Raw genomic sequence first — 15,037 nt, forward strand, 5'->3', positions numbered from 1 at the left:
AAACCGCCCCAGCCAATTCAGCCTCTCCCTATAGCTCAATTGCGAATGATTCAGGAGATAGGTCATGCATATTTATCTAAGTTGGTATCTTACCTACATGTAACCATCAAAGACAGACTCCATTCTAATGGTTTTGGTGTTTGTAATGGACGATATTCAGCCATCTTAGAAGCTGTGAAGTAATTTAAAAGTGGTCTTGTTTGGTCTGTCTTATTTGGTTTCAACTCCCTCAGTAAATATTTTTTGATGTGAGGAAAATTGCACAGCAAAGAATATTGCAGAGAATTTGCAGTATCGATGGGTTTCATTTTATCTACCTGCTTGTAAAACAAAAATTAGAGTGTATAGGTTGAAACTGATTAGCTGATGTAAAAGGGGTGATAATAGAAAATGCTTTTTCACATAGGGCGTAGCTAGTATGCGTAAAGGTGGTGGAGGCAGCTTCAGTTGAGGCATTGGATAGTTATTTGGATGGAAGTGGTATGTAGGGATATTGGACGTGGGGGTGGTGGGGAGCACAAGGAGATAGGAGTTTGGAACTTGATAATAGAACTGTTGTGCTTAATGACCTCCTTACCATAACAATTCTGAGATTGTGTCACTTTAAATACAAACTATTATAAACAAATACTCCAGCAACTGAAATATTGAACAAATACCAGCAGGTCTGGCATTTATGGAAAGAGAACAGATACTGTTTCAGGTCTGGGACCTTTCTGTATTCCATAATCTGTATGGAGCTATAATTGAGGAAGAAAAGAAAGAAGTGGGGAAAAATTATAGTGCCCACACTAATTTGAGCTGGTATCAGTTATCTTGGCATAGACTGTAATTAAAATTAGTATAATCAATGTTGTATGTCTCTGCTACTATGAATCGCATTTCATTAGTAATCTTGAAACTGACAGCTCTACTTTATAACATGATTTGGGCAGTCTTTCCCAATAGGGATTGAACTCATTACTATCAGTTTGTAACAAAATTAGAGGTCTAATTTGGTTTAGCTCAAACTTAAATGTTTAGATCAGAGTGGTGCTGGAAAAGCACAGCAGGTCAGGCAGCATCTGAGGAGCAGGAAAATCGACGTTTCGGGCAAAAGCCCTTCATCAGGAATAGAGGCAGGGAGTCTCCAGGGTGGAGATATAAATGCACATTGATCTCTCCACTCTGGAGGCTCCCTACCTCTATTCCTGATGAAGGGCTTTTGCCCCGAACGTCTATTTTCCTGCTCCTTGGACGCTGCCTGACCTGTGCTTTTCCAGCACCACTCTGATCTAAACTCTGGTTTCCAGCATCTGCAGACCTCACTTTTGCCTTAAGTGTTTACAGTGATAAGATGCTGAAACAGGTTGTATGTATGTCATATCTTCCATTAGGGGAGAAAATTGGCAGTAATAACTAAAACTTTTTCATTATGATTAATTGTGATGTGCATACTCTAGGCTTTTGTATTCTCGCATCAGCTTATTCTAAACAGATGATAAAAATACAATACCAGTGAGATATATTGAGTCTTCCTTTTCGGAATGGAAGAAAATATTAACACCTAAGTGGAACAGAACATTAATATTAAAGTCCCTTCTTTTTGAATGATGAATGTTGCAGCACTGTACTGTTATGAACTAATTGGAATGTCTAAATTAATAGACATTTTGGGTTGGATTAATTATCTCACTCTTCAGAATAAAATGCTGAGCAAATGAAAACTACTTCCAATTCTATAGCAACATCAGTTGGCTTTTAGTGACCTGACTCATGACATGTCTTAAAAAAATGGAACAAATCTTTTAGTTCCACCTAATGCTACTTGAAAAAGCATGGTTTCATCTTAGGTCCTGCATTCCAGTTCCTGGTTAAACAAATACTGTTGTGTTTATCTTTGCAAGGAAGGCTGCAGCTGTGCTTGTGTTATTCAGACTAGAAGTCTGGCCTTTGGGAAAAGAAAAGCAGAGTGAAAGAAAGACTTGTGATTAAGAAGCACCTGTGACTGTTAGCAAAGTCAGCACTCCATTTTTGAGCAGGAGCAGAGGCGTAAAAGTCAATAGCTGCATTGAGCTTTAAGTCACTGTCAAGGTTGGTTCGTTTGAGATCCATTTAAGAATGAGTTACCCCCAGAGTAGGCAAAAGATCGAAAATTACAAGTTGTAAACTGAAGTAAGTGTATTGATATTTAATATTGTTTGAAGATGCATTGTAGTAATATTTTTCTGTGATCCTTAGAGCAACAGGATGTGTATCTGTCAGGAGAGTGATACTGCGGCACAAGTGCAGATTGATGACCTTTGGAAATAATTTTTTAATACGTTAATGGATGACATTTTCTATTTGACTGTTTTCCCTTGACAAATGTAGTTATATTTCTAGAAATCTCAATCTCAATTCAAATCTGCACTGAACTGCATTTGGAGAAATTGAGCATTGCTCCATTTGGCCTGAGTTAAATTTGAAGTGTAGATTTTATATTTAACTATTGTGGAGAATCTATACATTTTCTCCATAGTTTTTTTTTATTTTAATGCTCTTTTAAAATGTGTAGCAAAAGGTGTTTTCTGTAATAGTAAACTATCAGGCATGTTTATTCAAATATTATTTGATGCAGGACGATGACACTAAATAAGTATAATTGCCTCCTGTGTAGGTGATCCCACAGCAGATATTTCAATGTGAAAAGTGTCAACACTTCCTTGTCAGGGCTTGTGTTGTACACAATACTGTAAAGGTGTCTGTATATGTATGATAATACTCAGTCAGCTCAGTCAGGCAGCAAATTCCCAAAAAATGCTTAATGCTTTCTGAAAATAATTTTCAGTAGCTGCTTCCTTTGCTGCTTTTTTCAAAAAATTGACAGACTATGGGCCTCACTGGCCAGGCCAGCACTTATTTGCTATCCCTAACTACTCTTGATAAGGCAGTCAGCTGTCGTCTTGAACCATTGCAGTGACGACTTTTTTTTAAAAATAGAGACAGCATTGCATCTTTCACAAAGCAAAATTTACCAACTGGATTACTTCTTAGTTATATTTCTGCTTTGCTTAAAGGTTTCATTTGACAGCCTCAGTTTATTTGAAATGACTTGGCTAGGCCAAATCATCTTTTACTTCAAATGGTGATTCCGATGTGAGCTTGCGTTGTGGACCTTAAGTATAAGGTGCCTGATGATCCAGGATACAATCAGCTATGTTCATAGAATATGAACATAGCTATGATCAGTCAGCTATGTTCATAGAATATTCTAGCAAATTTTCCTGTTTTCAACTTCTTTGAAGTTATGTTAGAGGACTAAATTTAAAAATCTTTAAGATCAAATTTATGTTGTTTTAAAGAGGATGCATATTTTAAATATGTGAAAATGTGAATTAGATGCGTGAAAAAATGCATGCACCTACCGTAGTTTTGCTCTGTATCTGTAAACATCAAAAGCCACACTACACTCTCATTTTTCTTCAGTTTTTGTTTTAAAAATGAGTTGTTAATTTTGAAGTGAACCTCTTTATCCCAGTTAAGGCATTGAATCATCAGAGCTACAGCAATAGAGAGGCAGTATATCTTCATTTAATTTGTCATTTGTCAAAGTAGTGACAAATGAGTTGAATGCTGTTGCTCATTCCCATCTGTCATGTTAGTTGTAAATATAATTTTCATGTGCAAAAGGTCATACATCCAGTAGGTTATCACAATAAATGTGTAGGTTAAGTGGATTGGCCATGGGGATCACAGGTTATAGGGATAGGGTAGGAAGAGGTCTGTGTGGACTTGATGGACCAAATGGACTGCTTCCACACTGTAAGGTTTCTATGATGTAAAATTTGTAGAATTCCAAGGTTATTAAAATTAAATTGTGCTAGATGTGGGAGACCCTTTTCTTAGTCGCCCCAAACCCCTATCTCCACAGTAATCAATATCATTAGCCCATCCCTGTCTCCAACTGTCTTCTGACTGTCATGAGCAATTAATTTGAGGTGAAAAATGTGTTCACATCTTCAGTTCACTTTTCATACATCTGCTGACTCTGAGGTTCTCCCTCCACATTGATGCCAGATCAAAGAGTTCTTCCAGTGACTTCAAACTGCCATCAACCTCACTATATTATCAAGCTGCAGGACCATAATAGTGCTGCTAAATCTTTATAACCCTAGCCAAGTGCAGGACCAAAATGGAGCAAAAATTTATTCTCCCACTCAATGCCAAATAATTTCTTCCATTTGGTGCATTTTGTATGTCCTCTTGCTTGTATTCTCAGCTTGAAAAAATAAAAAATACATGCAGACATAAAGGTAGATATACTATATTTTGCTTAATGAAGAAACATTGGTGAGTTTTTTCTGTGTATTTCTTAATTCATTTATGGTATGAGTGTTCCCTATCCTAGTTTCTCTTAAGTGATAGTGAGCCACTGCATTTGACATGGTGTAGAATATTCCTAATATTGTGAAGTTGGGAATTCCAGGATTTTGACCCAATACTAGAGAGAGAATTCCAGTGCAGAATGGCATATGACTTGAAAGGAAACTTTCAGATGATGGGTTGTAGGCCCATGGGAACATGTTGTTCCTCTGAGTGGTAGTGACCTTTGTATTGGAAGGTGATGTGGAAGCAACCTTGGTGAGTTTCTTCAGTACATTTTGTGAATATACACATGTAACCACTATACTTGTGGTGAAAGGAGTGATTGGTATGGTGCCATTCAAATGGGCTATTTTACCCTGGATGAAAATTTTCGTATTTTGCAATTGTTTTCAGGCAGTGATCTTCCATCAAGTTCCTGACTTGTGTCTAGTGGGTGATACGTATATTTTGGGGAGTCAGGAAGCGAGAAACTGGCCACAGAATATGATAAGTTTTTCTTCAGCTAATTTGATTCACTCCCATTAGGTCAAGAAATGGCTGACCACACTAGGTACAGAAAAGGTTGCAGGTTTTGTTGGCCTCTGGCATTGAAGATCTCCTGTGCTCCAGAAATAGCTGCTCCTCAAGCCAAACTGTCCCAATATAGCTAAAACACTGGTACCCACCTGAGATTATGGAAAACTTCTGATATATGGCACATTCACAGAAAACAAAAATAAGACCTGATTCTTTCAGTGAACATTCAAATTTACTATCAAAGCTTAATAGTATAAAGTGGGACTTCCTTTCCAATAACTTGCTGACTGACACGCAGTTTACATTTTGCAAGGGAACCTTGGTTCCAGACTTGCAATGTTTTAGTCATACTCTTGCTTCAGCTGTCTCTTAAATGGTCTTCCCCATCATAAGGTCACAAGTGCAGAAACTCAAAAATTATTGCATAGACTTGTTTGCAGTTTGTCAAACAATGAAGCTATTTGTTTCTGCAATCTGCAAGACCAAACAATAGTCAACTTTGGGCTGATAATAGCAAAGTAATGCTTGTACTGCACAACGGTGAGCACTGCCCATCTCCAACATCATAGAATCCCTACATTGTGGGAGCAGACTATTCAGCCCATCGAGTCCACACTGACCCCTCAAGCAGCATCCCACCCAGACTCATCCCAATGCTCTATCTCTGTAACCCCTGCATTTCCCATGGCTAACCCACCTAGCTTGCACATCCCTGGACACTGTGGGTAATTTAGCATGGCCAATCCATCTAACCTGCACACCTTTGGACTGTGTGAAGAAGCCAGATCTCCCAAAGGAAACCCAAACAGAAAAGGAGAATGTGAGCTCATGGAAACCAAGATCACCTTTTCTGCTTCAGGCTGAAGATGCTTGCCAGTGAATCAGGTTTTTATGCTTGCGTTGGCATCTGCGATCATTTCAGATGAGAATGTCTGTGGACCCCTGTCCCTCTGACAGTAGTTCAGTTGCAAGAACTTTTGAAAACTTTAGTCCAGTGCTTTCGTTGTGGTATCGTTTTTGTGTGTGTATAAAATTGTTTGCTACTGCTGTTTGTCATGTAAATCATCCATGTTCAAATAAGATATATATTTCTGACCTAACCTGTTCCTTTTAGGATGAAGCGTAGGAGTAGCAAGCTCAAAGAACTCTGGATATCTAGAAATATTCAGGACTGGATAAGAAGGAAAAGAGTTAAAGTGGGGGCTAATCAACAGTGGCCGAGTGGGGTATAAGTGCAGCAGAGCCGCCCACCCCCTTGCTGCAACCCCTATTGAACACTATTATGTAGGCACAGGCTGATTGATTGCAGTCACTTTCAGCCTGATAAGAATAGCTGAAGCATTTCTTTCATGTGTTATACAGCTTGCATATGTGAACTCTCTCCAGTTGTGAAATTCACATACTGCACCAACTATTTGTGTAGTTGGTGCTTTATGGTATGAAAGCAGCATCAATATTTTGCATTTAAAAGTTTGGGGTGATAACTGTTACCTCATGCATTCTCAATGACAACAAAATGACCAATTATGATCATTTCTCATAATATAGAGACATCGTTCGTTCGAAATTTGGTATTCTTGTATTTGTGTGGATGCAAGATTAAAAGCTTTTACAGCATAGATCTTTCAGCAATGCTGACGTTTGGTACTACCTACAGTAACCTGTTGATGACTGGAAATAGCACTACAGGCAGTATCTGAGGAGGGAAAAACCAAGGTTAACAATTCTATTGAAAGGGCATAGATCTGGCATGTTCTCATGTCTCTCCACAGGTGCTTACAGACCTGATGAGTACTTCCAGCAATTTGTTTTTTGTTTCTGTTTTCGTATCTTCGTGCTTTTACTTTTTGTGCATATTTTTCTTCCAAGTATAGTATTGCAAGTCCTTGTTTAACATTGTAGTTCCTGAAAAATGCAACTTTAAATGAAATGTGAAGTGAATAAGAATTTCCTATTACAGCTAGTGTAATTAATAGCAACTAACTTTTGTTAGGATCCGTATGAGCTTTCTCATCAGATGAAAAAACCATGTCTTATAAAATGTAAAACTTTACTAAATTTGTATATTTGTAGATAAACAAGCCTTTGCAATAAAACTGAAAGTTTAAAAGAAATATTCTGACAATTTGTATATGCTTCTGGTGTCTCTCTTTTTTTTGTATGTCTTTGTTGCACCCCAATCATCTAGCTTATTGCCTCTCCCAGTTCCTGAGCCCTTTGGTCGGACTGCTCTTTGTTTATTCATTCACAGGATGTGGGCATTACTGTCCAGGCGAGCATTTATGGCCCATCCCTATTTGCCCAGAGAGCAGTTGTGAGTCGACCACATTGCTGTGGGTCTGGAATCACGTGTAGGCCAGACCAGGAAAGGATGAAGTTTTGTTCCCGAAAGGACATTAGTGAACCAGATGTGTTTTTCTGACAACTGGCAATGGTCATCATTAGTCTCTTAATTCCAGAATTGTTTTTCATTTAATTCAAATGCCACCATCTGCCATGATGGGGATTTGAACCCTCATCCATAGAAGATTATTCGGGTCTTCCAGTCAGCTGTATATGATGACTATATATCCTGTTCCCTGACCCCACTCACTGACCTTACTCATGCCTGCTAACCTTCCCTACATCTGACCCTCCCATCATTTCTAACCTGCCCATTGTACCTTCTGTTCCCCTTTATTTTTAAACTGCTTGTTGTTTCCTCCTTCAGTCAATGAAAATGTCAATGAGAGAGAATGCTGGAAACAACTGGGAGGGTTAGTGAGATGGAAGGGTTAGGTCTGTGAGTAAGAGAGACCACTGAAAAAAATGGTGCTGATTTGGGTCATGAAACTCAACATCAGTCCCAAACGTAATTTAAATGGAACTCTCAATGCTAAGCATGAATGTTGCCCCTATAAACTGACATTAAGTTGGAACAACTTAAAATAGGAACTTACTGTTTGTTGGATTAAAATTCTGGAATTCCTATGGACATAATTCTATCAGAGCAAGGCCTGCAGCAGGTTGAAAATTGTCCACCCCAGTTTCTTCGGCCAGTTGGTGTTGAGCAATGAATGTGGTTTGCATCCTGAGAGCAAATATAGTACAGAGAATACGCAATTCTATGTTTAATGTTTAAATCAGTTAATTTTTAATTTAAAATAGTTTGCTGAAGGTTAGGAAAAAATTAATAGTTCAAAAGTTTTCTCTGGAAAGGGAGTACCCTGAGCTGCTTGCAATGTTGAAGCTTTGTTTGTGTTCTTGGGAAACAAAAAATAAATGTCGGAATGATCTCATTAAGCTGGTTTTAAAAAATCATATGGTGCAGAATGCCAGTTCAAAATTCTGCTCATTATTGCATTCAGTTTTTAAACATTAGAAAGTATGGAATGGAAGCAGGTGAAGCCCATTTGGCTCCTCAATCATGCACCTTTTTAAAATAAGGTTATGACTGACTATTTTCCTGTCTGGCCCTCCCAAATCTTTTGTTTCTCTTGTTGATCAAAAATCTGGCCAACTCAATTTTGCATGTACTTGGTGACCTAGCCTCCACTGCTCTCTCCACTTATCAGGTGCTAAAGTAATTTTTATCTTTTGGTAATTTGTTTAGAGACCAAATGCATATTTTGAACTTTAAACAAAACCTTTTATTATTTGTTTCACTTTATCTAGTTTTACCCAATTAAAATATTTGAGGTATTCTGGACAAGACCTACCAATATAATAAATATTCACTATCTTTTGTCGATAAGCATAATAGTCAACCGTGATATTGCCTGGCTCCGATTTGGTATTAACCCTGAAGCCAAATACCTGTCTCCCTGTAGTCAAAATACAATTTATTGAACCAACATTTTAAGCACCACAACAATATTCTAGGAGCTAGTTATTTGACCAGATGGTTAGAGTATAGTACTGTAGTTCCAGTACTATGGGTTGGATCCCATTCCAACTAGGTAGTTCTTAGGCCTGCCTTCTCTCCTTCCCCCAAAGTGATCAGAAACTTTTGGTCCACAAGAACATTACACAAAGAGAGAAAAGCTATCGGGTGATATGCAGTGGAAGAATCTGTGCTAGTGAACAGCTGCTCTTAATTTACAGCTATGAAAAATGTATCACTTTGAGCAGAATCATATCTCATAATTTGAATCCTTAATTAATTCTACTTTGCTTTCTTCACCAGCTACATTTAGCAGCCCTAGCATCATTAAAAACAGACATAGTGGATCTCAATAAAAGACTGCAGCATACAGAACGGGAGAGGGACTTGTTAGAAAAGAAGTTGGCAAAATCTCAGGTAAATGAAGGACAAAAAAATTATATGCTGTAACATTGGTTATTATTTAGAACAACTGAGTTTGTTAAAACTGATTATGGGGATAACCATGCATATAATGGCAAGATATTCAGCTTTTCTGCAATGATTAATTTAAAATTTGCTTCTTGAAATGGTTTTGCAAGGTATAGATTATGCCATCTCTGCTGAAATTTATATCATCATTACGAAATTACATGCAGTCAGTTTTAATTTCAGAAATTCTGTCTAGATAATCTGGTTTAAACAGAATATGATTTAATCTTCATAAATGGTTTTGAACGTGCAGATGTGTATAATATTGGTAAAATGTAATATGAAGGTGGAAGAATTGGGTACTGAAGTACAGTTTTTAAAGCATGACAATATCTGTGTTGAAAAATGGCTCTAAAATGCCCTTTTGATAGCAGTTATGTCAGATGTTCTGTTGGTTAAAGAAGTTTGTGTGCATCCAATGATTGCCTGCAGTATGACTTGGGCAGTTTATGACTTTAATGAATCATCATTAATTGCCACATTTCAACCTCTTGCCCTGTCTAGAACTTAAATGGATCAATGCAATGTTTAATGGATGAATAACTTTCCCCACTTGCATTATCTCAAAAAGGATTTTTAACTGTGTTGATTTTCTTTTGCTGGTTAAAATTATTGATGTTTTTGAAACTTTTCTATACTTGCTCTCACTGAAAGTTCGAGATTGGTTAATCCTGAAGTTCAGTTTAAAAACTTCTGTTGGAAACTAGTACTGAAATAAGTTACTTCCAAAGATGGCCTGGTAGGTCATTCCTGTTGAATTAATTTCATTGGGAGCATAAAGAGAAGATCTATTCCAAGGGTGAAGAGGGAGAAAAAGGAAGAAAAGAAGGGTTCTCCGCAAGTCATTTCCGTTAAGGGTCTTGAAGGGAGCAGTTTACTTCGACTTCTGCAATGGTCAATGCTGAAACATCTTCTGATTAAAACCTTCCAACAACTGCAGTCAGAAATGGCATGTCAATGGATGATAAGGATGGCAACTCTAAATTTGTGAAGTACTGTTTCCTTCTAGACTGGAGACATGAGCAACATCTTAGTTTGCATTACAATGCAGCATATATTTCTCTACGTACAGACAGGTATTTTGATTACAGTCTGCCTTGCCAGAGAGAAAAAGATGGCGTAAATACAAGGGTCTGCAGGCTTCCCCATGGTTCAGGGTGCCTTTGATTCCTGGACATTTATTCTTGTTCATTCTTGAAACCAGTTTCACTGGTACGGCCAGAATTTTTGTCCATTGCTAATTGCCCTTGCAGAAGTAGTGGTGCTGTGCTTTATTATACTGCATCAGTGACTCTTATGCAGGCACAATATTGATGGTGTTACAAAAGGAAAAATGACCACATGGTTTCAAGTTGGTCTGGTGTTCAGCTTGGTGGGGAACTTGCGGGTGTTTCCATACATTAGCTGTCCTTGACCTTTTATACGTAGTAGAAGTTGTTGGTTTGCAAAATGCTGTCAAAGAAACATTGCAGCAAATTGTCAAGGTATCTTGCTTATGGTACATACCACTATCACTGTACATTAGCAAGAGAAGGAGTGAATGCTATCTGTGTTAATAGCAGGCGATTTTAGAATCAGTAAATCTGAAAGCTCATAGAAAATATATTTCTTGTTTGAGTTTCTCTTCTGAGCAGCAAGGACATGTAGAGGAACAAGAAATAGGCCAGGGCAGGAAACTGCGATGGTACCATATTTGCCATCAGATCTAGATCATCTTTCTGACAATGCAAAAATAACTGCCAAAAAGTGTGCATTCCTATCTAAATTTATAACTTCAGTGATGACATGCATAAAAATATAAACTAACCACACTTGTGCATTTGCTTGGTACCATTCCTCTCCTGTCCAGTGAGTTCAACATTGGTAATAGAAAGCAGCTGAAGCTCAGTGAGGAAACTGCAAGTGCAATGGGCTGTTGGTGTTAAGTTTGGCTAGCTACAGTTGACAGCAAGTGCACTGGGAATGACTGGTGGAAGAGGAAATTGTTACCCTGAGAGAAGAAAAAATTTGTGCTATGTGTTCAAGAGCAATTGATGGAATGCTGTGATGTCCTTCAGGCAGTAGCATCCATACCCATGATAACAGTTTGAGTTTTTAATTACAGCACAAGCAGCTTCCACCAAAATAACATGGGACATATGACAGAATGTTAGGTTTCACATATAAGCTGAGGGAGGTGCGCTCTCGTTCAGGTTTTTAAAGAGGTGGATTTTCTATTCTACCAAGTTGGCTGCTGTGTTTCTCCATGTTTTGTGATGTTTGAGTATAGATTTCTGGTAGGCCTTCCACTGGGAGAAACTCCAATCTCCTAGAGATGGACCCCCCTTTACAAAAAAAAGAAAAACAGCCCCCTCATGCAGAAGGCATGATTTTATTGTATGACATTGTTAAATGGAATAGATTCAGAAAATATCTAGCATCTCAAAATTGGATTTTTGAGGTATTGTGGGCAGAAGAAGAATTATATTAAACCAAAATTTGCAAACTTATGGCCCAGCATATCTTTCATTACCATGACCATCAATCCTGCAGAGCAACCTTGTTTTCATTAGGCATTTTAAAGAAACAAGTCGGGATCAATGCCGACACAGCTTACAGGTTATATACCAACCTCATTAAGGTACAATAGAACACAGGACTGCATGCATGTTTAACATTGGGAGCACAGCATTACTAATAAAGCTAAGCAATTCTATAATTAATAGATCAGATCAAATTTCTGTAATTTCCCCACAGCCAATTGTGAACTGAGGCCCAACCAAACTCCATCCACTAATTCCACCTCTGCCTGATTTGAACTTGTTTTTCACATTGAACAACAACTTCTTCAATTCCAGCCACCTCCTTTGGAAAATCATACAGATCCTGCATATGATTACCCTTTTGATCAATTTATGTGGTATGTTCTTTGTTGCAGTGTTACTCAGGTTCCCTCATGTACCTTTTTGTTCTATAAATTGATTAGTACAGTTGTGATGCTGCCCTCAACTTGACAATTTCTTCGTTGTTTTTCAGTTTCCATTTAACTCTCCACTTTACATAATCCATCTCTGACTTCCCTTCCTATGATTCTTCTGTCTCCATTTCCGAGGACAAATTATAGACTAATATTCAGTACAAGTCTTTTGATTCCCAGAGCTTCATCAAATGCTTCCTTTCTTTCAATTTATCCATATCCATACTTTTTCAGATGATGCCTATGCCCTGACATTTTAAGCACCCTTCCAGATGCTTCATAAATGTGAGAGTGCCTGCCTAAGACACTCTGTAGACTATATGCTCTTTACCCATATACTCCTCCTGACAATTTACAATTCTTCAAATTTTGTGCCATCTGCAACCTTTGAATTCTCTCAACACTCCCTTCTTCCCTCTGCATCTCTCCATATAAGTGCAGGAAATGCAAGGTCAGCCATTTTACCTCCTCCCTTTTCACTGCCTCAGATCCCAAACATTCCTTCCAAGTGACAAAGCAGTTTAATATACTGTATTCACTGTTTATGATGTGGTCTCCTCTTCATTGGAGTGACTCAGTGCACACTGAGTTACTTTTTGGAAAACAGTTATTCAGTCTGCAAGCATAATCCTGAGCCTTACAGTTCCATGTGTTTTAATTCTCCACTTCCTTTCTGTCCTTGACCAACTCTATTCCAAAGAAACTAAACGCAAGTTTAAGAAACTGCTCCGCATCTTTCATCCATGCACTTTACAGCCTTCTGAAATCAAAAAGTTTAGATCATAATCTCTCTCCTAAGCATACCTCCTGATTTTGACTTTTTTTTTGCTTTCTCAAGTTAGTCTTTCTCACATTTGTCTCTCATTTCCTGTACTCTGCATTTTGATAGCAGCTAGCTTGCCATTCACACGTCTTCTAGACTTTTATTTCTTGTTCTGTTACCACTGCCTTTGATTTTGTATCATGGCTCCCTTTGTTTAATCTCACTTGTTCTCCTTTCGTAGACTTTCCTTTCCAACCACCATCTTTCACTTGCATTTCTAATCTTTTCTCAATTCTGATGCAAGATTAGACTTGCAATATTAATTGTAATTCTTTCTTCATAGATGCTTCCTTTCCTAGTGAGTGCTGCTAGCATCTTCTGCTTTTAGATGAGAAAATGATCATTTTATTCCAAGTTCTCTCTACTATGTTAATTTTCTTTTCAGTGTGAACAGTCTCATCTAATGAGGGAGCATGAAGAAACTCAGGAAAGGGCAACTCTGCGCTATGAAGAACGTATCACTGAGCTTCACAGTATAATTGCAGAATTAAATAAGAAAATTGACAGGCTTCAGGGAACAACAATAAGGTGAGGTGCGCATTTTGAATACAGTGTAAAATACATGAATGTTGTCACATTTCATCTTGTATTGAGGCTGAGTTTATTGTTTGCTTCTGCTGAGATTGCTAATGGATTATTAACATTCCGGGTATTTGATGCTTTGAAAGTAAAGCTTTGTTATTTCTGGTACCTGGATTCTGACATGTTAACTTTTTTTTTAAACCCCACTCCTCTTAGCTTAGATTACTTAGTGTGGAAACAGGCCCTTCGGCCCAACAAGTCCACTCCGACCCTCTGAAGAGCAACCCACCCAGACCCATTTCTCTGCATTTACCCCTTCACCTAACATTACGGGCAATTTTTAGCATGGCCAATTCACCTAACGTCCACATTTTTGGACTTAGAGGAAACCGGAGCACCTGGAGGAAACCCACGTAGCAGTATATACGGCTGTATGTTGAGTTTATGAATTCTGTGTTCTTATACAGGTAGGCAAGGTTTTTTGACTTACTGGTAGACCAGTACCTTGGGTAAAGTCTGGATATCATTGATTCCACTGCCAAATGTTCACGTGGTCGCTCATTACTTCGTGCTCGCAAATAACATTGCCCGCAGGGAATCAAGGCCCTAGAAAGTATTCAAGTTGTGCAGGATAAAATCCTCAGTTCTGTCTGATTTCAAGAACCCTTGTGTTAATCATGGCAATACTATTTGCCATAAAAATTGAAGAAAGGTTAAAGCACTGGAAGAAGCTATTTGGTCTGTTGTCTGTGCTGGAAAGGCTCAGTAAGTCTGACAACATCGGTGGACGGAAATCGGAGTTCATGATTTTACATGCATGTAAATACTCTGCTATTATATCCTTTATATAAACTAACATTTTCCCAATGACCTACACTCAGCTAATTGACCTGGAGCTGTCTGTTTTTCTCCTTTTTAATCAAAGTTGTTACATTGGCAATTTTCCGATCTCTTGCATTTTTAATCTAAGGATTCTTGGATGATTCCTATCAAGTGCATCCACTATCTATGGAGCTACTTTCTTTGTAGGTTTGGAGCCTTTTATTTGTAAATCATAGGTTGAACTGCTTTTTCAACAAGAGTAGCTTCTGTTTTCGGATGCACTATTTGTGAGCAGCTTTGATCAACACATTGTGTGTTGAAAAGTCTGTATGTGGAGGCGCTTGGGACTACAGCATGATCAATTACTAAAGCTCACTTTTATTATTATTGTGTATTTGGAAACTTTACGAAGTGACAGGATGTGATAGAGGATTTAATAATTCAGTCACATAATTAATATGCCAATAACATTCAGGTCTTCTGTTTCTTTCTAAACGGCTTGAATTCCACAGACAGGTCTGTTAAAACATTTTTGGGGGGTGGGGGGGGCGCGGGGGAAGAAAACCTTTACTTTTAGGTCTGTTCGGGATAAGCAAATTTTTTTTTTCCCCCTAAAGGCCCGAACTCAGCTTGTGGGCATATCTGTTCAGGTCCACAGAGTCATAAAGCCATAGAGATGTACAGCATAGAAACAGACCCTTCAGTCCAAAAAAATTTC

General features: G+C 38.2%; 1 protein-coding gene across 7 annotated transcripts in view; it reads left to right on the plus strand.

The window, feature by feature from the left end:
- Nucleotides 1-15,037, plus strand: part of mcc (MCC regulator of WNT signaling pathway) — a 180,499-nt gene that overhangs the window by 74,488 nt on the left and 90,974 nt on the right. For 6 of the 7 annotated variants that reach the window (XM_072583876.1, XM_072583840.1, XM_072583850.1 and 3 more), the window contains 2 exons: nucleotides 9,029-9,142; nucleotides 13,361-13,503. In XM_072583876.1, the coding sequence (XP_072439977.1) occupies nucleotides 9,029-9,142; nucleotides 13,361-13,503 (257 nt within the window). The remainder of the gene's footprint in view (nucleotides 1-9,028; nucleotides 9,143-13,360; nucleotides 13,504-15,037) is intronic. The other variant, XM_072583859.1, reaches the window with a different exon arrangement.

Source organism: Chiloscyllium punctatum, chromosome 2 (genome assembly GCF_047496795.1).
Source record: "Chiloscyllium punctatum isolate Juve2018m chromosome 2, sChiPun1.3, whole genome shotgun sequence".
NCBI lineage: Eukaryota > Metazoa > Chordata > Chondrichthyes > Orectolobiformes > Hemiscylliidae > Chiloscyllium > Chiloscyllium punctatum.